Below are 26,590 nucleotides of genomic sequence, written 5' to 3'. Positions count from 1 at the left end.
AAGTTTAGTGCAAAAACTTGTTTTGTTAATAAGATACTGTCAATGTTTCTGTTAAACAGTCTCTATCACATAGTCATTGTCTTATTCTCTTTATATATATATATAATATTCCCAGTATTAGTTTATGAAACAAAATTTTTGCATATTTAATTGTCATTTGAATTGGTTCAGATAACTTTGTTTTATATCTGTGTGAATAGACAGACTGTTGAATGATTATGTGTTTTAAACCGATGAATAGAGCTTGCCTTGGCTTTTGTTGTCGTGGGTTACATTTTTTCCTTATAACCCAAATGTTTCTGCTTGTTTAGTGACATTCAGTTTTAAGAGTTGCGGACCACTGATTATATTTGCTCCAGTGTTTCCCAAATATGTCAATTGATTCCCTGTGAGTTCTACATAGAAATAAACCTTATGGACATAGGCAAAGACTTTAAGTAGTCAAAGGTTCCATTATTCATTCATCAGCTTCAAATTAAACACTTTCCCTTAAAAATAAGTTTTTTGTATTCGTATATAGATTTTCACACAAGGGGGCAGTGTTTAATGAAAGTCTTGGATTAGGTTAATAGTGGCACACTACCTACTTCCTTAAAAAAATTCGATTCAAGTTTTCTTTCTGGTTTTGGTTCTTTTTATTTATTATTACAGACTTTCATTTTTTGCTTGCTGGGACGTGCAAATGTTCCTCAGGCTGTTTGTTTAAAACTGGTGGGTAACACTTTACAATAAGGTGCTGTTTGGTAATAATAGTAAGTGCATGAGCTAACAATGAACAATATAGTTTTTCAGCATTTATTAATCCTTGTTAATTTTAGTAGCCTACAGTAATACATTTTAGTTCATGTTGCATTAGCAAATAATGTTAACAACGTTTGACTTGGAATAATGTAACGCTGAAATGATAAATTAATATGAATAAATGCTGTAGAAGTATGTTCGTTGTTAGTTCATGTTAGCATTAACTTATTGTACACAAATAGAACCTTATTGTAAAGTGCTACTAACGTGCAGTTAAAGAACAATAAATGTTGCGTTTTCTGATGTAATGTGATCTTATTGTCTTCAATGCCAATCCTGCATCACCTGACCACAGACAGATTTTCCAAATGACTCTTTTCTGACAACGATCAACCCAAATTCACAATCACAATCAGACATTTCTTTGAACAGTCTAATTTTGCTGGCCTCCTCTGGTGCCATCAACGAGTATTTATGAAAAAAATTGGCATTTAATTCTTTTCCAAAATTGAGCATCCAAGAGTACCATTGTAGGTTTCATTTTGTATACTTCCAGTGGTCCTGTGCCAGCCCAGCAGCTGCCATTAAGATGCATAGGAATGTTAGTTTTTTACAAAAACAATCAAATCTCCTTGACTTGGGTACGCTGATATTTTTGTTGTGGAATTATGGGGGGGTTCTGGGCAGGGGATTCTTGTTATCTCTTCACATCCTCACTTCTCACTGTCCTCCTGTCACCTGTTATTTGTTGCTGGGTGGGTAGTTGTTCCTCTCTGTGATTCCACAAAGTCTGTGACCACCACTTGTGTTTCTCCCAGCTTCTTCACACATCTTCCCACTGTCCTAAGAACATGTTCCAATCGCCGATCCAAGGCCTCCAGATGTGCCTCAGTCAGAACTGGGGTGAGAGGATCTCGCGATAGGGATTCCCGCATTACGTCACTTAGACGGTACTCTGATCTTGCCAAAAGTTTCAGTCTCAGTAGTGTAGAGCGCTTGATGCTGTAGGATGTACAGTAATGATGTAAAAAGAAATAGCTCACCCGCAAATATTTTTTTTTAAAACCTGTATATGACTCTATATTACAAATATCTGTAAAATAAGTTATATCTGGGATGACATGAGACTGAGTAAATGATAAGAAAAGTTTCATTTTTAGGTTAACTAGTTTTTGTAGAATAATTTAAGATGCTTACACACAGCATTGCGTCAAGGGTGCTAAAATGGACATCTCATCGTGGAAATATCGTCCAAATCTGCAAGAAATTAAAAAGATTACAAAACCTTACTAATAATATAAATTTTAAAAATGTAGCACAGATGAGAACATACCCTCTGGCATTATCTAAGTGAAGCAAGAAACCTTCATCCCCAAACTTGGTGAAAATCTCATAATGGTGCCTGTCCATGTTTCCTACAACAGGAGGTTAAAGGATCTTTTCCATTAAGGTTAATACATGCGATGTAACTTTTTGTTATTTGGTGAAGAACCAATCACTTATACGTTTTTGCAAGGTGTGAAATTGGTATTATGTGAATGTTAGGCCTGATACTGTAGATTTTTTTCAAATGAAAAGTAAAAATGTTCATACATGCCTGTGAGAAAGTCAAATATTGCCATGTCAATGATGTTGAGAAGTCTATTCCCAGAGTTGTAGGGATAAAGTGTTTTGATTGTGTTACAGTATAATGGATTGACTTCCCACCTAAAAAAGAAAAAAGAAAAGACTCAAAATGTTTCAAGTCTAAGCATTTTTGCTTCACACCCAAGGGATAGTTCACCCAAAAATGGCAATGTTTGTGGGTTACCAACATTCTTCAAAGTATCTTCTTTTGTATTGTTCACATAAAGAAAGTCATAAAGGTTGAGAATAACATGAGGGTGAAAAAACATTTTGGGGGACTTTTCCGCTTTTTTAAAGAAAACACTTGCTTTGAAACTCAACCATAAGTCTTCAATCTATGAAAAGGACTAAAATACTGATTGGAAATTATTTCCCCCGCAAAACAAGTTGTCCAACTATAGGTTGCATTAACAAGACATAAAAGACATAAAAATGAAAGTCACATACTCCTCTCGGCCAGTGAAGCTGTAGGAGCGTATCCAGGGGTTGGGAATGGAGATCCGGGGAGCAATGCTCAAGCCTGGGAGATAGGCAGACATGGACCCTTCAAGAAGATCCGGGTGACCACACACAGCATACTCTGACTTGCACACGTATAAACACTTGGCAAAGAAACACGTGTTGTTGGCTGGTCAAGGAAAAAGAAGAAATTAAAGTAATTAAACTTACACACTGATGTCAAACCAAAAGGCCAACAATAGTATTTAATACACATTTTTATTCAAATATTTTGGCTTTTTGAATACTAGTTCACACCTGGAGAGATGAAGAAAACATTGCGCAGGTCCGCGTTGTGAGTTATATACAAGATTTCACCGGTGACATTGACCAATCTCCCAGACACAGGTGGAACTCTCCGGAAGTCCAGCACTCTGCACACAAGTTACACTTTATGGCTTGTTAACTCAGGTGACATTAAAAGTTAACCTAATACTTCCTGACGGATAAAGTTACCAAGTTTTAACAATAGTTAAATATATTTAAATGAGATAAATATTAGCTTCAGATTGTAAATGGAATCTTATTGTTCCCTTTCTGTCGGTCTCTCGACGTTGTGTCGAGAACGACAGATGGGGTTCGCCCTTGAGAACCAATCAACTCTGACTACCATAGAAAAGGCCAATGAAATTTAGCGAATGCAATTTGCATGCCGGGCTCCGCCCCCGGAAATCCGGTATAAAACGAAGCCGGCGTGCAGCATTCACTTACCTTTTGTTCTTCAGAGCCTTCGCTCATGACTACGAACAGAACGAATTCTATGAATTCCTCTTCTTCTACATCGCTGGATCTACTACGTGTAGCAGCGGATCGTCCCTACCTGCAGCGACCTTCCCCTGGGTGTCTCGGCGGTTCCGGAGGTGTTCAGGACTAACTGAGCATTCTCCAGCGCGGCATGTCCCGCTGTTCTCTTGGGTGCGGCACTCATCGAGGAGGGGGATGGACACGATCGCTGCGTTAGGCGTCTGGGCGTCCAGCACACTGAAGCAGCGTTCGTTGACACATCTGCCCGCACTGTGGGCGGATTGCCATTCAGAAGTTGCGGTCACGGGTGGCTGTCTTCCTACGGGAACCAGCCACCATTTCGTCTGCTACCCGGGCTGTGACATCTGTGGCTACGGCCCTGATGACCACCCACGTTAGCAGCGTTAGTGATATGGGGAACTCTGCAAACGTAAACCCGCCAGCTAAGTGCTCACGGGCCGATCGCACCCCGATTCGCTCCTCTGAACGTTCCCCAACCGGCGGTGGCATACCGTCCGGATTCTCACGCACACACATCGGGTACGATGTGTGACGTAGATGAGATGTTGCTCGCAGCATCGGAGGGAGACTAGCATCCGACTCTGATGAATCCGAGCTCCACCCCCAGCGGTCGAGATAGGAGGAAGCAGAGGTGATGTCATTCATGCTAACCCGGGGATACGTGGTTCCTGAGGTTGGAGCGCAGTGCAAACCGCGCCCACCCCGGGTACCATTTTTTTCCCGGAGGTGCATGAGGAGCTGTGTAACACTTGGAGCGCTCCACTCACGGATCGCTCCGGTGAAAACCAGCTCCGCCTCCCTTACTTCCCTCGCTGGTGGGGCAGCCAAGGATTGCGTCGAGATCCCCCGGGTGGAACGTCCGCCCGCGGTGCACCTGTGCCGCGGACGGCTACCACCTGGGGGGAATCGGCCACCCCTACGGTCCAAAGCACGTAAGACTTAGGCATCACTGATGTCGAAAGCTTGCGATGCTGCGGGCCAGGCTGCCTCCTCTCTACGCCATGGCCATCCTGCAGGTCCGCCAGGCCAGGGCGTTGAGAGTGCTCCACGAGGGTAAGACCGACCTGGGTATAATGCAGGATCTCCGTGCCACCGCTGGCAGCGCTCTACGGGCGACCAAGGCGGTGGCACGGGCCCTGGGTCGGACGATGTCCACGGTAGTGGTCCAGGAGAGACACCCCCGGTTATACCTTGTGCAGAAGGGTGACACCAAGGAAGTCCGCTTTCTTGATGCACCCATCTCGCAGGGTGGGTTGTTGGTAACACCGTTGAGGACTGTGCCCAGCAGTTTTTTGACGGTGAAGCAGACAGTGGCAATTAGCCACATTTTTTTCATGCCGCGACTCGGCCGCCCAGAGGCCTCCGAGATCCCGCGTGACGTCTGCTTCCCTTCAACCCAGGACCCCTTCGACATCGGCTCCGGTTCCTGTGCCCCCACAGGCGGCACCCCGGTAGCAGAGGTTGAGGGGGAAACCTTCACCCCGTCAGCAACCTTCTCGCGAGAAGGGACACTGACGGGAAGACCCCAGGGTGGACAACATCGGGCCCGAACCTTCACAGCCACGGCTCTGATCGGTCGGTACGGGACGACTCCTGCCTCGTCACCAAAGCCGGGCCCTTGTCAGGGCCTGGCGCCCACTTACTCACAGAGTTTTTCTGTTCTCCCCGGGTTTACTTACAGCCGATCGCACACTCCACTGGACTGTGCTCGGCGAACCAACCTCACACCCTGGCGAGGTGTGAGGTCATACACACACGACAGCTGTCACCACTCTCAAATCGACAGTGCGTGCCGTTGTCCCGCCAGGCAGGTAAAAAGGGCGGAGCCAACCTTCCCTCCGAGGGACCCCCTACGACAGGTGGTTAGCTCCGCCAGCCGACGAACCACCCCCTGTGGGAATGATGAAGCAGACCGTCCCCTTGGTCACCCTGTCACAGTCCCTGGGAGCTCAAGAGCTGCCCACACTGTCTCGCTGGCCTTGCAGGCGGTCCGTCTTGGTTACTCGATCCAGTTCGCCAGAGACTCTCCCAAGTTTCAGGGCATCATCTCTCCCTCTGTCAGAGGCAGGGACGCCTCCGTACTTCAGGTAGAGGTCACCACCCTTCTGGTGAAACAGGCATAGAGTTCATCCCTCAAAACCAAGATGTTCAGTGGGTCACCACCCGCACTTCATCATTTCCAAGAAAGACGGCGGGTTGCCATCGGTCTGCGTACCCTGAACAAGCACCTTCACAAGCTGCTATTCAGATGCTCACGCAGAGGCACATCCTGACATCTAGCAGGTGTCAGGATTGGTTCGTGGCAATCGACCTGAAGGACGCTTACTTTCATGTCTCAATCTCCTTGACACCGGCCGTCCCCCCGGTTCGCGTTCGAGGGGTGGGCATATCAGTATAGAGTCCTCCCTTTCGGTCTGTCCCTGTCTCCACACGTCTTCACGAAGATTGTGGAAACCGCCCTTTCTCCCCTTCGGGAAAAAGGTGCGCGGGTACTAAACTATCTCGACGACTGGCTTATCCTGGCACACTCGTGAGATCTGTTGTGTACACAGAGGGACCTGGTGCTCCGGCATCTAGATCGATTGGGATTTCAGGTCAACCGAGGAAAAGAGCAAACTCTCCCCAGTGCAGAGCATCCTCTTCCTCGGTATGGAACTAAACTCTGTCACCATGACGGCGCAGCTGTCCGCAGCACGCGCCCAGTCAGTGTTGAACTGCCTGGAACACTTCAGGCAGTCGGCGGTCCCCCTGAAACAATTTCAGAGGCTCCTGGGACACATGGCGTCCTCCGCGGGGATAATACCCCTCGGATTGATGCACATGACACCGCTTCAACACTGGCTACAGAGTCGAGTTCCGAGGATAGCGTGGCACACCGGCAGCAGACAAATGGTGTTGACGCTCTGCTGCCGACGCACCCTAACCCCATGGTCTTCCATGACCTTCCTCCGGGCGGGGGTTCCCCTCGGGCAGGTTACGAGACACGTCGTGGTGACGACGGACGCCTCGCTGCAGGGGTAGGGTGCAGTGGACGGGCCCCCGTCTGCGCTGGCATACAATTGCCTAGAGTTGTGGGCTGTGCTGCTTGCACTGAGAAGGCTCCGGCCTCTAGTACAGGTACAGCACGTGTTGGTCCTCCGGGACAGCATGACAGCCATAGCGTACATTGCCAGGGTGGCGTACGCTCATGGCAGCTAACACAACTTGCCCGACGCCTCCTCCTGTAGTGTTAGCAGGTGATCCGCTCCCTGCGGGCCACACACATCCCAGGCAAACTGAATCAGACAGCCGACGCGCTCTCTCGTCAGTATATGCCTTGCGGAGAGTGGCGACTCCACCCCCGGTCAAGCTCATTTGGGTGCTGTTCGGTCAGGCACAGATAGACCTCTTTGCCTCCCACGACACCACCCATTGTCTGCTTTGGTACTCCCTGACCGAGGCCCCCTCGGCACGGATACCCTGGCACACAGCTGACCACGGGACGGGCGAAGCACACCTTCCCCCCCAGGAGCCTCCTTGCACAGACACTGTGCAAGGTCAGGGAAGAGGAGCACCAAGTGTTATTGGTTACACCGCACTAGTTTAACCACACTTGGCTTCAGAGCTGATGCTCTGGACAGCGACTCCCCCTGAACCATTCCCCTGACAGAGGACCTGCTCTCTCAGGGGAAGGACACGTTCTGGCATCCCAGATCAGACCTCGGGAACACCCATGTCTGGTCTCTAGACGGGACGAGAAGATCCTAAGATGGCTACTCCCCCTATACGGCTGAGACCATCACCCAGGCTAGGGCCCCATCTACTAGGCGGTTACACGGCTCTAGACGGTGCCTCTTCTCGTCCTGGTGTCTTTCTCAACGAGAAAGACCCACTGAGGTGCTTGATCAGGATTGTGTTCCCCTTCTCACGAGACTGGAGCCTAACATCTCCCTTCCACACTGAAAGTGTATGTAGTCGCTATTGCCACTCATCACGAATCAGTTGATGGAAAGTTTCTAGGGCAACACGACCTGATCACCAGGTTCCTAACGAGCGCGAGCGGGCGGAATCCGCCTCACCTCCACTCCATACCCTCTTGGGACCCTAACGTGGGTCCAAGAGCCCCTCGGAGGCTCCGATCTTCCTCACCTGAGTAAGACGGCCCCCCTGTTGGCGCTTCCTTCAAGAGGGTAGAGGACCTCCAAGCATTCTTTGTGTCCCCGGATTGCCTTTAATTCGGCCCTGGTAACTCTCACGCTATCCTGAGACCCAGGCCCGGATACATGCCCAAAGTTCCCACTTCTCCCTTCGGGGTCCAAGTGGTGGACTTGCAGGCGCTCCCCATCGGGGAGGAAGACCCAACCCCATCCGTGTTGTGTCCTGGACCGCACGCAGAGCTTCAATAGCTCTGACCAGCTCCTTGTTTGTGTTGGAGGACAGCAGAAGGGGAAGGCTGTCTCCAAGCAGAGGCTGGTGCACTGGGTCGTAGATGCCGTTACGACGTCATTCCGATCTCAGATCTGCCATGCCCTTTGACAGTGTGGGCTCACTCCACACGGAGTTTAGTCACCTCCTAGGCACTGGCAGAAGCGCCTCTATAGCAGACATCTGTAGAGCTGCGGGTTGGGCTACGCCCAAACACCTTCGCAAAGGTTAACAGCCTTCGCGTAAACCCGGTGTCAGCCCACGTCCTACGTGGCGACATGTAGGACTGGCATCCGGGAGGGCGTATGCCTGCGAAAACACCATCCCACCCTCCAGCAGGTTGGGTCAGTGTGCTATATACCTTTTTCTTCTTACCCAATCACATGGCTAAGAAAATTGGTACCTCACCAGCCTTCCTTCTTACCCAGACTCTGGTTAAAAACAGGCATTCCATCCATCACTAAGCAAAGCAACCCCCTGGGGATTGGTTGGGCAGAGCAACCTTTCCCTTAGGCTGGGATACCATATGACCTATCACAGATAGTTCTAACCGGCCTGGTGCTATCAGACGCAGTAACACCCCCACCGTGGGCTGTTCCGTCTGCTATACCCTCATGACTATGGTTCCCACACACGGTAACCCATGAGCTTCCCCAGGTGGACCTCCACCTCGCGGTTAACTACACAGTCCGCACATTCCATGCGTTCTCCTCCAAGGACGAGACCATACTTTTATCCACCATATTCCTCCCCACGGGTAGGAGGTGGCCTCTGTAGCGCTTCTCTGATTAAGAGTCGCGCTTACCCGGTGTAAACTGATCCGGACGGCCTCTCGCCTATAGAGAGCTAAGGCCCCGTCCGTGAAGGTTACCAGTCAGGGCTGTACCCATCTTTCTCCAGGAAAGCTCTGGAACCCCCCGACCACCACACTGGAAGGTTACAGTTTCACGAAAGCTTCGAGATGACACGCCCAGGCTTGTTACCGTCGCTTCGCTGACATTGTGACGCGATACAGCGTTGTGGCGTTTTCCATAGGCAACCCCATCTGTCGTTCTCGACACAACGTCGAGAGACCGACAGAAAGGGAACGTCTTGGTTACGTATGTAACCTCAGTTCCCTGATGGAGGGAACGAGACATTGTGTCCCTTATGCCACGAACACGTATCGTATTCTGCTGCAGTTTGAGAGGTCTCAGGCTCTTCAGAACAAAAGGTAAGTGAATGCTGCACGCCGGCTTCCTTTTATACCGGATTTCCGGGGGCGGAGCCCGGCATGCAAATTGCATTCGCCAAATTTCATTGGCCTTTTCTATAGTAGTCAGAGTTGATTGGTTCTCAAGGGCGAACCCCATCTGTCGTTCTCGACACAACGTCTCGTTCCCTCCATCAGGGAACTGAGGTTACATACGTAACCAAGACGATAATGTGGTGTTTATTTTCACAATATAAATAAATATTTTGGTAATTTCAGTATAATGAGAAGGCATTTACTATGATTCCTAATGGATTCTTAGAGGATACTTAATTCATCCTTTCAGAACAAATTATGGTACAAAAAATTACCATTTGTCAATTGCCGGAATGCCATCTTCCAACGAAAGTTATATATAACAGTTTATAAAGTTGTAAATATGAATATTTCTGTTAAAAAAACGCATTGATTCGCTTCCAAAGGCCTTCATTAACTTGTTGAGCAGTTTGTGATCAATGGATGCACGTTTTGAAGTTTCAAAATCTCTTCCATTCTCTCCTTTTGGAAGAGCCAAGAAAAATGGTATTACAGCTCTGACTGTATTCATCTGAAAGTAGAAAGTCATAGACACCTAGGATGCCTTGAGGGTGAGTAAAACATGGTTTAATTTTGTTTTGCCTCTGAACTATCCCTTTAAATGTCACAAAACTGATGGCAGAACAACACAAATATTCTTCCACTGTGTGAATTCTGCAGTTGCAGCACCTACACTAGCTGATAAACAGCCAAATCAAGTTAAATATAGCTGCAAGCAGCAATTACGGGGTCTATGAGTGTCTCTAGATGCTATGTAACAAATTTCGAGGAAATCTAACGACTTTTGTAGGAGGAGTTCGGAAAAAATATATTTGTTTTAAATAAAATGCCATATGGCGGTCAAGATGGATGGTGAAATATGACAAAGGTGGTATCAAAGAAGTCGACTCGAGCCAACAACTCATGTAATGTAAATGAAATGACACGAAAAGCATCTCTTGACCACTAGGGTTAAACTTTACAGGTCCTCTCAGAATACGGACATGAAGAACCATACCAAATTTCGCAGCGAGATGCTATTGCGTTCATGAAATGCTACATTTTCTGGGGAAATTCGACTGAGGAATCCTGGGTACGGATTGACTCGGCATGGAATTAAACAAGACCACGCCAAAGTTTTCAAAAGTTATAAGCAAAAATGTTCTATATCTCTGGATCACTAGGTGGCGCTGTGCCCAAACTATATACAAAGTTTCATGTAGATACACAAACGTTTGGTGAAGAGACAGCATCAAATCCATTTTGGTGTGATCAGTGTGAAAATTAATTAACAGGCTATGCGAGAATGGTTTGGTCAATCGAAAATCTTTTAAAAGCTTTTTGTCAGCACTGTCTCCAAATTGTGTGCAAATTAGACAAATGCTGTAGGAGGTTAAAAAAAGTAAGCCTTTCAAAAGGCGGGGAAAAAATTACTAGTGTTGGCGCTAGAGGGTTTTAGTTAGAGACTCCAAATTTGTCACAGTAATATATAAGATTGTCAATGTGCCAAATTTTATAACTTTCCTGTGTACCGTTCTATGGCCTACCATAGACGCAATGGCAGAATTATAATAAGAATGCTAACGGATACACAGTGGCGGTTCTACATTGAATCACTCCCCAGGCGAGATCCGCTCTGGGTGCCCCCCCATCTCCTCCCACCCATCCGAGAGAAAAAAAGCCATGTTTTACCATAACTATATAAGTGTAAGACGAACCTTATATTTCTCAATTGCACAAATCCTTCAACAGAACATTTTAAAAACACAATTCTGCACAAATCAGTATAAGTTATCAGAACTTAAATATACTCTATGTACATAAATGTTGCAACATATGTACATGATGTACATATGTATCATGATGTAACACGACCAGAGAACAACAACATTAAAATATTAAGAATAATATACAAATAAAATATAGAAAAAATATTCTAAATAGCACAAATCCTTCATCACACAAAAGCAAATCTAATTATTACACTATTGCACTAAGAACAGAAAACACAAACTAAAACCTGACCTTTCTGGCCTTCCTTAATGCAAAATCATCAATAATGTCATCATACGAAATCTGCCCCCTATTGAGTTATTGATACTGATGATAGGAAGGCCAGTGAGCTGTTCTTGAGACATGGTTGACCTCAGGTATGACTTGATCAACTTTTGAAAAGCTCCTCTCTGCTTGAGCCACAGTGACTGGCAGAGTAAGTGTAATCCTGAGAGCAGTCCAAAAGTTGGGGTAGATCTCTGATAGATCCTTATCATGCATAAAAGTGATAAAATTCAAGGAGGCTGATGGTTTTTGATGGCTGACCAGTGACAGAGGATTCTCCAAAATACTTTAGAAGTGCCCATGAATTTGCAATTGAAATTGACATCAAAAGACAGTAGGCTACAGTATAACTCTTATGAATTGCAAATTTAAATAAACATGCCCTTACATGCCAAATGTCTGTCATGACTCATTAGACGCTTTATTAATCTAATCTAAGGGAGGAACAATTAGCTCCTTGGTTACTGCCTCAAATTATATTCTTTGTCACGCATCAGAGTTATAGCAAATGTTTGCCTTTGAACACATCCAGACATATGTTAATTTCGTTGGCTAATTACAGGGCCCAACATTAACCCCAATGATGGAAATAAATAATAACTTTACTTGTAACAGTTTTGTTGCAAAGCACAATCTTATGGTGAAATTAGATCTCGTGTTTGTTGAGTTAAGACCGAATTATTGTTGTATAAGCATCATAGCAAGAAGGCTAACAAACGTAAGAGTTAACGTTACCACCCATTAACATTAGCCCTTCATTGATGATGGATAACGTCACCGTAATCATACAGAGAGAACGTAGTTACATACCTTTATCTTTTGCTCCTTTCTCCGCTTCTACTTTGATTTTTTCTTATATTGGGCACCTGACGGCTTAAACCTTTTTCTCTCCATCGCTTTCATGTTTATCTGGCACTCGACAATCAAGACTAAACCACTTCACCTCCACATAATCGTTTTGGATTAACTTTTTTTATTAGCCATTTCACACACAATGCAGAAAAAAAACGTGGAAAAATAGGCCTGTGCTTTAAAATTATGAATGAAATGTGCGTTATTTAGAAGAAAGTCAAGGTGTGACTGATTTTAGCCCACTAAATGGGCCCCCCTCCTTGTCCGCTCCATTTGGGAGAGGTGAACTGTCCATCAGGGGATCAGCCCCTCCCCTTTACAGTTTTCACACAGCTTCTGCGCTTCTCAGCAAGCAGGGGCGGCGATTTGCCAATTCCCCACACAGACAGTTATATTATACATAATAGAAACCTGCTTTGCGGCGCGGATTATTTTTCTTTTTCAAGTGCTTGTGCCGCCCCCCACGTGTCGTGAAAATTTGGCGCCCCGGGCGGCTGCCGGTCGCCCGTGCCTAAAACCGCCACTGCGGATACAATAGGGGTCTACAATTTAACAATATACACTGACTAATGCATCTGAGTACATGAATTAGTAAAATGTCAATTAATACAATTTAAACATACATGTTTTGAAAGCTTCAGAATGCATCAATGACTCGTAAAAGAAATTTCAACATAACTCTCCAGGGTTTCATCATCATACAATCTGCCATAACAGACCCGCCAAATGCACTTTGATGAGACTAATCATGCAGAACCTCATTGTTTCAACAGGCCCAAGCAATGACATACAATATCCCAGTGCTTTAAATGTCTGGTGCCTCAGGGATTTCTTCTGTGTTTACTCATATCAGATCCTTCACAAGGTAATTCATTCCTACCCTTAATGATTGACTGTAACTCCATCTGTCTATTTGCTCTGATGACTCTCATCAGTGTTTTTATCATCTCACCTGTCGAGGTGAAAGGCTGCAATCTCTGCATTGTGCCTCTGAAAGTCAACAAAATAGAAAAAGTTCTCTGGTGTCTCCTCGTGTCGCTCCTGTCTGAAATGAAAGGCTTATATTTAGTGACACATAACCAAACGATTCCAAATAAGACATAACGCAATGTAACAGTACCTCATTGGTTTAAACATAGCTTTCCCAAAGTCTTGGAGCTTCAGTGCCAACTTTAAGTGAAGACCGCTTGGCTTAACCACTGGTTGGACAGTCAGAAAGAAAGAATACACTCGTGACATCATAAGTATTTTACAAGGGAGCTCATTTGTATGAATTGAATATGGAAATTGTACAAAAGTGTACGATTAATAAAAAAGCAATAATGAAGCCCAACCACTAAAGCTAACCAACAGTGGCAAAAAAGCAGATTGGGTGAAAATGTAGAATGAAAATACAAATTCATATAAATCAGCCACCTCATAAAATTGTTAGGAATGAGAATGTGTTGTGCAATACCTGTATATACAATATACAAACAGTGAAAAATCTATAGGTTAATTATCTTTAGATTCTTGAACTAGCTCTTTTTTATATTATTTTACTTTATTTATTCTTTCATTTAATTTATTTAATTTAAGTTGGCTCCCCTAAAAGTTTTCAACTGCAACAGTTTAGTTATAAGTTTTTTTTACATAAATGTACTCGTGCTTGTAGTAGGCTCCACCAGGGGCTTTTTTCTGCTTTGTCTGAGGTTGTGGGAAGCCACGGAAGGCTGCTGCCAACCCCAAACCACACAGTTCCAACTTTTTTTAGCTTCTCTATGGCTAAATCATATCAATAGTTTACACACTCAACCACACTCCAAAATATCACAAGTCGTGGTGCAAAGCAGAAAAACAACAAAAGATTCAAGTCGGACCATAAAACTACTGCATCAGATGTTTATTTGGGGCCAAAAAATCTAAAAGGGAAATTTTGGATTTGGTTCATTTGTCCGAGTTCAGGGACAGGTGGTGAATGTGTGGTTTTGAGTTTAGAGGAGCGATGCTATAATGTAGACTGGTTGCCTTTTATGATTGGGGGGTTGTTTGTTTCTGAAAGGGGTGTACTCCAAATGCCATTTATTCTACGCACGTCTTATAATAGCAAGTACTGGTCTTACTCATCACCTTCAAAGGATTTAAACTACAGGGCAATGATGATAAGGTTTGGATACATGTGAATACACATGGTTATTATGAAAATGGTTATATACCATGAGAGCTACTGTTTCTTGTGACAGATTGAACAATGAAGATGGAATTTTAAGTTTTAAGACAGTTCATGAACTTAGAAATGCAGAAAGATATAGAAAACGTATTGTTAAAAAATGTACAGTACAATACAATTGGTGCATAGGCCTGTAAGTTAACTTATTACATCTATTACATTTATTAAATGTGGCTTTAATGTAAAATATTACATTTACCTTACCTTTACATAACCTCATTAATTTAGCAGATGCTTCGCTTTTATCCAGAGCAACTCAAAATGAGAGAGCGTTTAACATAAAATGTTGTTGTCATTTATCAAAATATGTCCCCTGAAATCAATTTGTAAGTTTTGTGCCTCTTAGTATAGTTTAGTTGGTATAAAACTGAATTTGCAATGATATAAAAAAACAGTAATTTAACAGAATTTAACCGTTTTATTTGACAGATTTTTCACATGTAAAAAACAGTAAAAATGTGAAATCACAGAAAAATACTGCTAAAAAGATGTAATTTTAAGTTTAAATGTTATTTAAAATATTTTTCTGGTGCCCCAGCTGTCAGTGTATTTATGAGATGTTTTTATAGGGTGAGATATGTGTCATGCAAAATGAGATTTGACAAATTTCACATTTAGAAGATATTTAGAAGATATAAACTCACAGTTTCTCACTTCTCACTATCATTCTATAGTTCAGCTCCTCGTTTTTTACTACAGTACATCCTGTATGGGAAATGCTACATATTGCACTATATAGGGATAGGAAACGATTCACAATGAAATTGTTTCTTATTGTTTACTCTTAATGTAAAATATGAATTGTGTTACAATTTGTGTAAAAATGACACTTCCCACTATAGTTCATATATTATTTAAATAGAGATGCACCATCCACATTTTGTTATAAACTGGAATGTTTCTTACATTTTACACAAGTCATTTCAGTATTGTGTGTAATGGTGTCATGTATTTGTTGTGGGGGAGTCTATTTGAGTGAAAGAACTTTAGGTTTAGGGAAAGTTGAGTAAAAATATCAAGTAGTTACCTTGAGAGCAGTCACATGCACCCTTTAAAGCTTTCTCATCCTGAGTGTAATCTGTCAGACACAGTGAAAAATATTGCATTATACTTTAAATCAACATAAGCCCCTTGTCAATTATAAATCAAGAATAATAAGGAATAGTTGCATGCTATTCATGCCTAAGGCCCAATGTCTTAGTTACATGTGGTTCACACAAGCAAATGTGGAGTTCCCCATTGCAAGTTTTAAAACATAAATCATTGGCTCTGTCTCAAACCTAGCAAGCTGGATATTAAAGAAATAGTCTAACAATAAAGGGAAATTTCTTATCTATTTATTCTCATGGCATCCTACTGTATACGTATGATTTCATGTCTTTAGATGAACTTATGACATTTCTCAAACAATAGGTTTGTGTAAGGAATATATCATTTTCATTTTTATAAAATTTACTTATTTTAAGAAATTTAAGGGATGAGACTGTAGTGCCTTTGTTTTTACATTTTTACACATATGGCAAATGTGACTAATGTGGCATTCACTTTGTCAATACTTTATGTGTGCTCCCTGGTAATGGGATCGCACAGCTAACACAAAACCAGTTGCAGGAACACATCAAAGTGGGCAGCATCACTATGCATATTGGAGTATTATTTATTGAATTTCATTTTATTCCTTGAAATAAAACCAAAGCACTTTCATATCAAGATATGTTTGTTAAAGATGGGAGGAAAACATTACCTGCACTAATAACAGTGCCTGTGTGCATGTCCTCCAGAAGTCTGTCTATGCTGCTGTCATCTCTTGAATATAGTGCATATCGGTTGATGCCCAAATGGAATCTTAGCCAACTGGCCTCAGGGTCAAAGGTCACAGGGTGATCAGGTATAGTGATGTTTGAGGCAGCTGCCGCCTCAATGTAGAACTTTTTCAGTCTGTGGAACACAAGTTGTGAAGTTGATGTTGTCTTTCATCCTGATTAACCATTTATCTTATGAGTATATTCAACATTTGCAATGACAAAATTCTGATTGAAGAGATTTTTGTCTCTTTAAACACTGCGGTTGCCTTCCAATACATTTAGGTTGATTATAAGCCATTCTGCCCCGTCATTAAATCATTATATTCCTAAAATGATTATTCAAAATGAACCCTTGGTGTATTATCTCTTTACAGTCATCAAACTAAGAGATATTCTTAGCTCCAGTTCCCTAAGTGTGCACAAGTCTACACATGTAGATGCCTTTGAGATCCAAGAACATCACAATTTTATTCCACAGCTTCTGCAATCTGCCGGCAAAATATTTTACTTCCTACAACATGTGAAACATTATTAATTTAATAAAACAGAAAAGCTTTTCTATAATACAGTATACTTTATGTTTTTTTTATTCTAAGAAAATGTAAATGAATATTTAAATGTCAAATCCCATTTGCAAGCCATTTAACTGCTGTAATGCCACACAATTAATCAGTTTGATGTTTGTTATTAATTTATTAATCATCATTAGTTATCTTTATTATATTTAACCATCAGTCCCCATGAGTTCAAAACTGGCAATTCTTTTATTTCTAGGGAATATTTATAGTACATAATTTTGGGTGAAATATTCCACATGTGCGAAAGTACATAAGGTCATTATTATTTCATGGTAACATCTTCACGCTTCATAATACTGATCTTATTTTCTGCAAATATTTGCCCTTGAACTTGTGATCATGGCTTCTACGAGCATCAGCTTTAGAAAACATAAAAAAGGAATTAATCAAATATCAAAGTTAAAGGAAAAATATATGTTTACTGTGGCAGAGACCCAAAATAAACAAAATGTGTGAGTCTCTGTGTGCTGATTCCATAGTAACTGCGCTCACCACTGCTAATGTACACAGTGAGTACTCACACCTGGACACAGGTGCACATATCGTCTCATCAGCTCTTATAGAAACTAAAGAGTTCTGTCTTGTGATTTAACTTACAATAGAGCCTCCGGCAATCAACCACGTCGATGTGGGAGACACTTGTGATGCATATCTTGGCCAGCCTGTTGGACATTACTGATCATTGGTTGCTCTGTATAAATAGCATTCAAACACTGCAAACTCTCAAGTCAATATATTGACAATACTGGTTTTATGGGATGAATAAGTAGTTTATCTCTAACATTATTTGAAGCCACTGTGACACCACTCTAGGACTGTATGATAAAATGTAGATTTTAATTTAGACTTTATATCACAAAAGACTAGTATATTAGGAACCAAAATATAAAAGAAAATAAGAATTATATTAATACTAAAGTGCCTTTTCTCTTATTTTTATTGTTACCATAGAAATACAACAAAGACGGCCACCAGATACTTTAATAGACCAATACATCTCTGTGTAAAAATAAAACAATGCAGCCATCATTGTTCACTGCTTGTAATTTTAATGGAAATTTTATGTATATTTTTTACCTCGCTTTACAAATCTACAAAATCTAATTTTGTTGATTTGACACAAAATGTCCCAATATTACAATAGCTCAAACTATCCCAACACCACATTGCCGCACTTTTTATATTTCTATAGGCTACTATAGCATGGATTTATGCAAAATATATATTTAAAAAAAATGATTTTATTATAACATTTACTCATTTGGCAGATGCTTTTATCCAAAGCGACTTGGGTGCAGTGGGCAGCTATCACTGCAGAGCAAAGAGGGGTAAGGTGGCTTGCTCAAGGGCACTTCTGTCATTTCCTGGTGGCACTGAGTATTGAACCAGCGACCTTCTGGCTACGAGTCCAACTCTCTAACCACTAGACAACAACTGACCTTTATAATTTAAGATTTATGCCATCTAAAGAGATTTGTACATGTTTTCTTTCTGAGCTTGTCTACTTTTTTTACCAATAATAGACCTTACTGTAAGTAACCCATAGTGACCTGTCACCAATTTCAGGTGTGCAAAGTCAGTTCAATTCTCATAAAATGCATGGCAAACACAACACTTAATCACAAAATCTTCTTTGACAGGGCGCCTGTCTTATCAGTTAGCTTGCTCAATAAAGCTGCAAATAAATATGTACATTCGGAATGTCCTAACCGATGTGGACAAGTACTATATAGCTTTTCCCAGAATAAAGATACAGGTAATCAGACTGCAAATAACAAAAACACCATCCGCTAAAACAAATGATTGGAGACTACAGTATATTCCAGGCCAGTATATATACACTATAGACTACTTAAATAAACATTATATAAGTTACAGTAGCCTTCATAAAAATTTGTAATAAAAGTGAGATCTGAGATCAAACTGTATTCAACTTTGATCATCATAGCGGAGTCACAAAATAATTTGACTGAGTAACTTTGCTTACCTCTCCCATCGGGTCATTTTTCTCTTGTGGTAATTCATAAGCTCCTCGTGCTGCAAAATAAGATCATCAGGCCCCAGTTCTGGAAGACGGATGTTGTACAGCGAGTGTCGGAACAACCTTTCCAGTTTGGAGACTTGCTCTGCATAAACCACAGTAGAACTCTGGTTCGACAGCCATAGATCAGTTGTTGGAACACGGTTCCCCAAGCTGACATTGTCGCCCCTGCATGCGCAGATTTCTCTGGACAGGTGATACCATGTTTTCAATCGGGGAATTAGGACAAAATGAACATCAGCCGCCAGGAGGGTGACCAACGTGACAGCCACCAGCAGTCTATCTCTCCTCATGTCCCCCGATAGAGACCGAAGAGCACTGCAATGGTTTTCTCCCAGCTGGATTGGGATGTTCTCCTCTAAATTGTGCCAGATGGACGTCCTCTCCACAAAACTTGCTCCTGCTCATCAACAGATCCTGCAATTTCTTAGAGACAAGGGTGGTGTGATTTCCACTTGTTTCATTCAACAGAGCGCTATTCCATAGTAGCTCACGCAAGCCATTTAAGACTGTGCAGTTGCTCTGCTGTGTGTGCCTCACGATTCTGCGCTAAACCACTTTGTTGTATTGCGTCCTTGGCTCATGGACTGAAGACTGGAAGCAGTGCAGCTCCCTTGCCTTTAGGCGACATTCCAACTGCACCTTCCCACTTCCCATGTAGACACAGCCTCCAATCAAAATACATGCACGCAGATAAACACACACACAGACTGGAGAGAGAGAGAGAAAGAGAGAGAGCGAGGAGAAAAGGGAATGTGATGGAAAGCATGTCTGACTGCCAACACACATAAAGTGAGTATGTTTTCAGTTGAGAAATTAAAAGGTCGGGGTTTTCTGCGCCTTAAGTGTTAGCCACAGTGGAGCAGTGAAATGAGTACGTTCATTAACACCGATAGTGAGGTGGACGGGAAACACGGTAGGTATTTCCCAGATTGCATCTGCGCCGCTGTGGTGTTCTAGAACATCTGCCATTTGTTTGGATACGCTTCCGTGTATGTGTGGATTTGTGGGATCCCTGTGAGACCGAAATCAGTCCTGTGTAAATTAAAAACAATTGTGTTTGGAACATAAACAGACCTTAAAACTCATAAACAGATTAAACAGTATTTTTAGACCCACAACATTACAACACACAGGTCTTTCCCAACAGTGAAAGGGTGAATGGGTCCAAAATCCAGATGCTGCTATTTTGAAATCAAACAGCCTGACTCAATTCTGCGGTCAAAAACAAATATATCTTTTTGAGTGAAATGTCAACATGGTCATTGCAGATGTTGTTGATGTCTCAAAACTCTGAACAGGGCAACATGTAATTGAGTAACACTTGATCCATTACTACTTACATGACTTCAATATTGACAGAATGTCAGCAAGTGGCTGTATATGTGGGAGCTTGAAAACTGAAAGGTGTGTTTATCTACAGTAGGTAGCTTGTGGAGTTCTCTCAGCTTTGTTTTCTTAACGTTTATTGCTGTTATTTATTTAACTTTATTATGATTCTTCAGAAACTTGATTTCATATATCTGAAATAGGGAATCCTCCTGATTTTACGTTTTATCGACGTCCCAAGATTAACAATGTCGTTTTTCACTTTCTTCAGACTTTGTGTAAACTTGTACTCTGTTATCTGTCGTGGATAATTTATACAGAGCAGCTCCAAAGCTTCCAAGAATTCTTGAAGAATTATATAACAGCACATTAGAAGTTGTCTTTTGGGAAAGCTCTGTTCAACCAGTAGAAAGCTTGCACATTTATCCATGACCTGATGAACTTTGCAAGATGCATAAATAATGAATACAAAAAAACACACACATGCACATGCACACACTGTATCCCATTTAATATCAGTCGAATGCATTCCACCCTGAGAAGGAGTCTCTGCATTCCCAGACAAGAGTTTTAGTGAGCCGTCAAATTTCAACATTGTGGTTATTGAGAAAAATTTGTGTGTGCGGTTGGCCAAATCTTTGTCAATGGATAGATGGAACAAGTAATAAATCACAACACAGTATTCTGCTCATGTTAAGGTGAATGTTCCACTTGCTATGTGCCAAAATACAAAAGGTTAAAGCAATAGTTCAAATGAAAATTCTCTCATAATTTACTCACCCTCTAACTACCCCAGACATAAAGTATATAACGTCTTTCAGATAAACAAACATTTTATATACTGTATAAATATATTACTGTTATATAAACTGTACATATCATCACATCTATCATTAAAACGTTTATTAAACTAATCCAAATAGTTGTCACAAGACACATAATAAGACGTTATATGTGTGTTGCCATATTTACATTAAGATCTAATACATGTTTGCCCATTTTCAGTTTTGGTAAAAATCCAAATAATAATTGCTGTCTCATAAAGCTTTCCTGTAGTTTAGTGGTAAGAGCATTGTGTTAACAACGCAAGGTTGTGGGTTCAATCCCACGGGATTGCAAATACCTATGTATAAATGTATAGGATAACACAATGTAAGTCGCTTTGGATAAAAGCGTCTGCCAAATGCATAAATGTAAATAAACACCTATTGTCTCACTTTGATAAGCCACTTGAGTTGATTACTTTTTGCTTTTATGATGGATGTGCTTTTTGGAATGTCAAGTCCTGTCTAGTAGCGTATATAAGCCATTAGAGTAGGCCTATTTTACATTTGTTCATTTTACAGATGCTTTTATCAAAAGTGCCTCACATTTGAGGAATACACAAAGAGACTGATCTCAAATTCATATTAAAAATCGTCTTGGTTACGTATGTAACCTCAGTTCCCTGATGGAGGGAACGAGACGTTGTGTCGAGAATGACAGATGGGGTTCGCCCTTGAGAACCAATCAACTCTGACTACTATAGAAAAGGCCAATGAAATTTGGCGAATGAAATTTGCATGCCGGGCTCCGACACGGATATCCGGTATAAAAGGAAGCCGGCGTGCAGCATTCATTTACCTCTTGTTCTGAAGAGCCTGAGAGCCTCTCACGACTGCAGCAGAATACGACACGTGTTTGTGGCATAAGGGACACAACGTCTCATTCCCTCCATCAGGGAACTGAGGTTACATACGTAACCAAGACGTTGCCTTTCTGTTGGTCTCTCGACGTTGTGTCGAGAACGACAGATGGGGTTATCTATGGAAAACGCCACAAACGCTGTATCGCGTCACAATCTCAGCGAAGCGACGGTAACAAGCCTGGGCGTGTCAGCTCGAAGCTTTCGTGAAACTTGTAACCTTCCAGTGTGGTGGTCGGGGGGTTCCAGAGCTTTCCGGAGAAAGATGGGTACAGCCCTGACCGGTAACCTATCACGGACGGGGCCTTAGCTCTCTGCAGGCGAGAGGCCGTCCGGCTCGGTTTACCGGGAAAGTGCAACTCTTAATCAGAGAAGCGCTGCAGAGGCCACTGTAACACATCTCAATAAAATGAAAGGAAGGAGTCGGGAACCGGCAAACATTTAAACATTTAATAAATTAATATAACAGCCGGCGGCCCCTCACGGACGACCGCCGGCGAACATAACATGAACATAAATATAAATACAAACATAACATAAGTTCGGGCCCGGTCCTCTCTCTTCGACGGTCCGGTCGCTCGTTCCTTTTATATGCTCCCATCTCCTACGTGATTCTAGGCCGGTGTGCGCACAGCTGGCGCTAATTCACAATTACTCACCGGACTCGAACCACGGTCTCGCCCCGCCTACTCTACTACATACCCCCATCACCCCTCACAGGCCGGGGGTACCCCCGCGACTGTGCAAGCTCCCTCCCCCTCCTTCGGGGGGGGTGGGGTGGGGGGTATGCAGCGACGAGACGAGACAACGGAGACGGGAGCCCTCGGAGCGACCGGAAAGAGAGAGGGGAGAGAGGAAAAAACAAATTATAGTCCGGTTCCCTGACATGCTGCCGCTTGTTCCTCAACCAGCCGGAGTACTCTTTCGCGGTGCCTTGCGGTGGCCCTGGGGCTTCGGTGGACGGCTCGACCGTCCGCCCCCTGGCGGCCGGCGGTGGCTCCTCCTTAATCTGGGAGTCGGGGCGGGTTCCCCGTCCCCTGCTCCGCCTCATTGGGCGGACGGACGCAGGCTCCGGCCTCTGGCGGGCGGTGGCCGCACTCGGCGCTTCCGCCCCCTGCTCCTCCCCCTCGGGTGACGGACGCAGGCTCCGGCCTCTGGCGGACGGCGGCAACTCCCCTGCTCCCGCTTGGACGAAAGCCACCCCACCTCGACCCAGGGGCGCGGCAGCAAAGGTCGCCGTTCCACCGAAGGTTTGACGGTGGCCGCACTGTGCACTTCCGTTTCCCAGAGCCACCGCTTCGGGCAGCCACTGGCGGACGCCCTTCGTCCGCGCTGCCCGAACTCTCCGGCACCGCGAGGCCACTCGGCGGCAAGGACTCTCCGACAGCATGTCTCTCCTTCCTCCCGGGTTTCGGCACCAATGTAACACATCTCAATAAAATGAAAGGAAGGAGTCGGGAACCGGCAAACATTTAAACATTTAATAAATTAATATAACAGCCGACGGCCCCTCAAGGACGACCGCCGGCGAACATAACATGAACATAAATATAAATACAAACATAACATAAGTTCTCTTCGACGGTCCGGTCGCTCGTTCCTTTTATATGCTCCCATCTCCTACGTGATTCGAGGCCGGTGTGCGCACAGCTGGCGCTAATTCACAATTACTCACCGGACTCGAACCACGGTCTCGCCCCGCCTACTCTACTACAGCCACCTCCTACCCGTGGGGAGGAATATGGTGGGGATATATGTATGGTCTCGTCCTTGGAGGAGAACGCATGGAACGTGCGGACTGGATAGTTAACCGCGAGGTGGAGGTCCACCTGGGGAAGCTCATGGGTTACCAAGTGTGGGAACCATTGTCACGAGGGTATGGCAGACGGAACAGCCCTCGGTGGGGGTGTTACTGCGTCTGATAGCTCAGGTCCGGTTAGAACTATGTGTGATAGGTCATAAGGTATCCCGGCCTAAGGGGGAAGGCTGCTCGGCCCAGCCAACCCCCAGGAGTTGCTTGCTTAGTGATGGATGGAATGCCTGTTCTTAACCAGAGTCTGGGTAAGAAGGAAGGTTGGTGAGGTACCAATTTTCTTAGTCATGTGTTTGGGTAAGAAGAAAAGGGTAGATAGCACACTGACCCAACCTCTTGGAGGGTGGGAAGGTGCTTTTGCAGGCTTACGCCCCCCCGGATGCCAGTCCTACATGTCGCCACGCAGGACGTGGGCTGACACCGGGTTTACGCGAAGGCTGTTAACCTTTGCGAAGGTGTTTGGGCGTAGCCCAACCCGCAGCTCTACAGATGTCTGCTAGAGAGGCACTTCTGCCAATGCCTAGGAGGTGGCTAGACTCCGAGTGGAGTGAGCCCTCACTGCCAAAGGGCATGGGAGATTCTGAGATCGGAATGTCGTCGTAACATCATCCACGACCCAGTGCGCCAGCCTCTGCTTGGAGACAGCCTTCCCCTTCTGCTGTCCTCCAACACAAACAAGGAGCTGGTCAGAGCTATTGAAGCTCTGCGTGCGGTCCAGGACACAACCCGGATGGGGTTGGGTCTTCCTCCCCGACGGGGAGCGCCTGCAAGTTCACCACTTGGTCCCGAAAGGGAGTAGTGGGAACTTTGGGCACGTATCCGGGCCTGGGTCTCAGGAAAACGTGAGAGTTACCAGGGCCGAATTTAAGGCGATCCGGGGACACAGAGAATGCTCGGAGATCCCCTACCCTCTTGAGCGCCAACAGGGGGGGCGTCTTACTCAGGTGAGGAAGATCGGAACCTCCGATGGGCTCTTGGACCCACGTAGGGTCGTGACCCACTGAACATCTTGGTTTTAGGGACGAACTCAATGCCTGTTTCGCCAGAAGGGTGGTGACCTCTACCCGAAGTACGGAGGCGTCCCTGCCTCTGACAGAGGGAGAGATGATGCCTTGAAACTTGGGCGAGTCTCTGGCGAACTGGATCGAGTAACCAAGACGGACCGCCCACATTGGTCAGCAAGACAGTGTGGGCAGCTATCGAGCTCCCAGGGACTGTGACAGGGTGACCAAGGGGACGGTCTGCTTCATCATTCCCACGGGGGGGTTCGTTGGCTGGCGGAGCTAACCATCTCTCACGAGGGGGTCCTCGGAGGGAAGGTTGGCTCCGCCTTTTTACCTGCCTGGCGGGACAACGGCACGCACTGTCGGTTTGAGAGTGGTGACGGCTGTCGTATGTATACGACCTCACACCTCGCCAGGGTGTGAGGTCGATTCGCCGAGCACAGTCCAGTGGAGTGTGCGATCGGCTGCAAGTACACCCGGGGAGAACGGAAAAACTCTGTGAGTAAGTGAAAAGGGCCCGGCTTTGGTGACGAGGCAGGAATCGTCCCGTACCGACCGATCAGAGCCGTGGCTGTGAAGGTTCGGGCCCGATGTTGTTCTCCTAGGAGTCTTCCCGTCAGTGTCCCTTCTCGTGAGAAGTTTGCTGACGGGGTGGAGGTTTCCCCCTCGACATCTGCTTCCGGGGTGCCGCCTGTGGGGGCACAGGGGTCCTGGGTTGCAGGGAAGCAGACATCACGCGGGATCTCGGAGGCCTTTTGGCGGCCGAGTCGCGGTGAGAAAAATGTGGTTAATAGCCACTGTCTGCTTCAGCGTCAAAAAACTGCTGAGCGCAGTCCTCGACGATGTTTACCAACAACCCACCCTGCGAGATGAGTGCATCAAGAAAGCGGACTTCCTTGGTGTCACTCTTTTGCACAAGGTATAGCCGGGGGTGTCTCTCCTGGACCACTACCGTGGACATCTTCCGACCCAGGGCCCGTGCAGCCGCCTTAGTCGCCCGTAGAGCGCTGTAAGCGGCGGCACGGAAATCCTGCATTATACCCAGGTCGGCCTTACCCTCGTGGGGCTCTCTCAACGCCCTGGCCTGGTGGACCTGCAGGCTGGCCATGGCGAAGAGAGAGGAGGCAGCCTTGGCTGCCCCACCATCGAGGGAAGTAAGGGAGGTGGAGCTGGTTTTCACTGGAGCGGTCCGTGAGTGGAGCGCTCCAAGTTTTACACAGCTCCTCATGCACCTCCGGAACCCGGGTTAGCATGAATGACATCATTTCTGCTTCCTCCTAACTCGACCGGTGGGAGTGGAGCTCGGATTCATCAGAGTCGGATGTCAGTCTCCCTCCGATGCTGCGAGCGACATCTCATCTACTCACACATCGTTCCCGATGTGTGTGCCTGAGAATCCGGACGGTATGCCACCGCCGGTTGGGGAACGTTCAGAAGAGCGAATCAGGGTGCGATCGGCCCATGAGAACTCAGCTGGCGGGTTTACGTTCGCAGAGTTCCCCATATCACTAGCGTTGCAAACGTGGGTGGTCATCGGGGCCGTAGCCACAGATGTCACAGCCCTTGTAGCAGACGAAATGGTGGCTGGTTCCCGTAGGAAGACAGCCACCCGTGACCGCAACTTCTGAATGACAATCTGCCCGCAGTGCGGGCAGATGTGTCAAAGAACGCTGCTTCAGTGTGCTGGACGCCCACACACCTAATGCAGCGATCGTGTCCATTCCCTGCCGCACCCAAGAGAACAGCCGTGCTGGAGAATGCTCAGTCAGTCCTGAAAAGGACTTTTAGATAAAATCTCACACACCTCGGAACTGCCGAGACGCCCAGGGGAAGGTCGCTGCAGGTAGGGACGATCCACTGCTACACGTCGTAGATCCGCCAATTTAGAAGAATTCATAGAATTCGTTCTGTTCGTA

At 45.0% G+C, this 26,590-nt stretch overlaps 1 protein-coding gene across 1 annotated transcript; it reads right to left on the bottom strand.

The window, feature by feature from the left end:
* Positions 1-89: 89 nt before the first annotated feature.
* On the bottom strand, positions 90-19,497 carry fam20a (FAM20A golgi associated secretory pathway pseudokinase). The gene is made up of 11 exons (XM_056770650.1): positions 18,791-19,497; positions 16,165-16,358; positions 15,448-15,498; positions 13,332-13,410; positions 13,164-13,256; positions 3,124-3,239; positions 2,815-2,995; positions 2,339-2,448; positions 2,075-2,156; positions 1,939-1,998; positions 90-1,743 (listed from the first exon to the last, which is right to left on the bottom strand). Exons 1-11 carry the CDS (start codon positions 19,135-19,137, stop codon positions 1,476-1,478), a joined length of 1,581 nt encoding a protein of 526 aa, XP_056626628.1. The 5' UTR covers positions 19,138-19,497; the 3' UTR covers positions 90-1,475.
* Between the last annotated feature and the right edge of the window lie 7,093 nt (positions 19,498-26,590).

Source organism: Triplophysa dalaica, chromosome 17, assembly GCF_015846415.1.
Source record: "Triplophysa dalaica isolate WHDGS20190420 chromosome 17, ASM1584641v1, whole genome shotgun sequence".
NCBI lineage: Eukaryota > Metazoa > Chordata > Actinopteri > Cypriniformes > Nemacheilidae > Triplophysa > Triplophysa dalaica.
The sequence above is the reverse complement of the archived record's forward strand: the minus strand, read 5'-3'. Positions and strand labels throughout refer to the sequence as shown.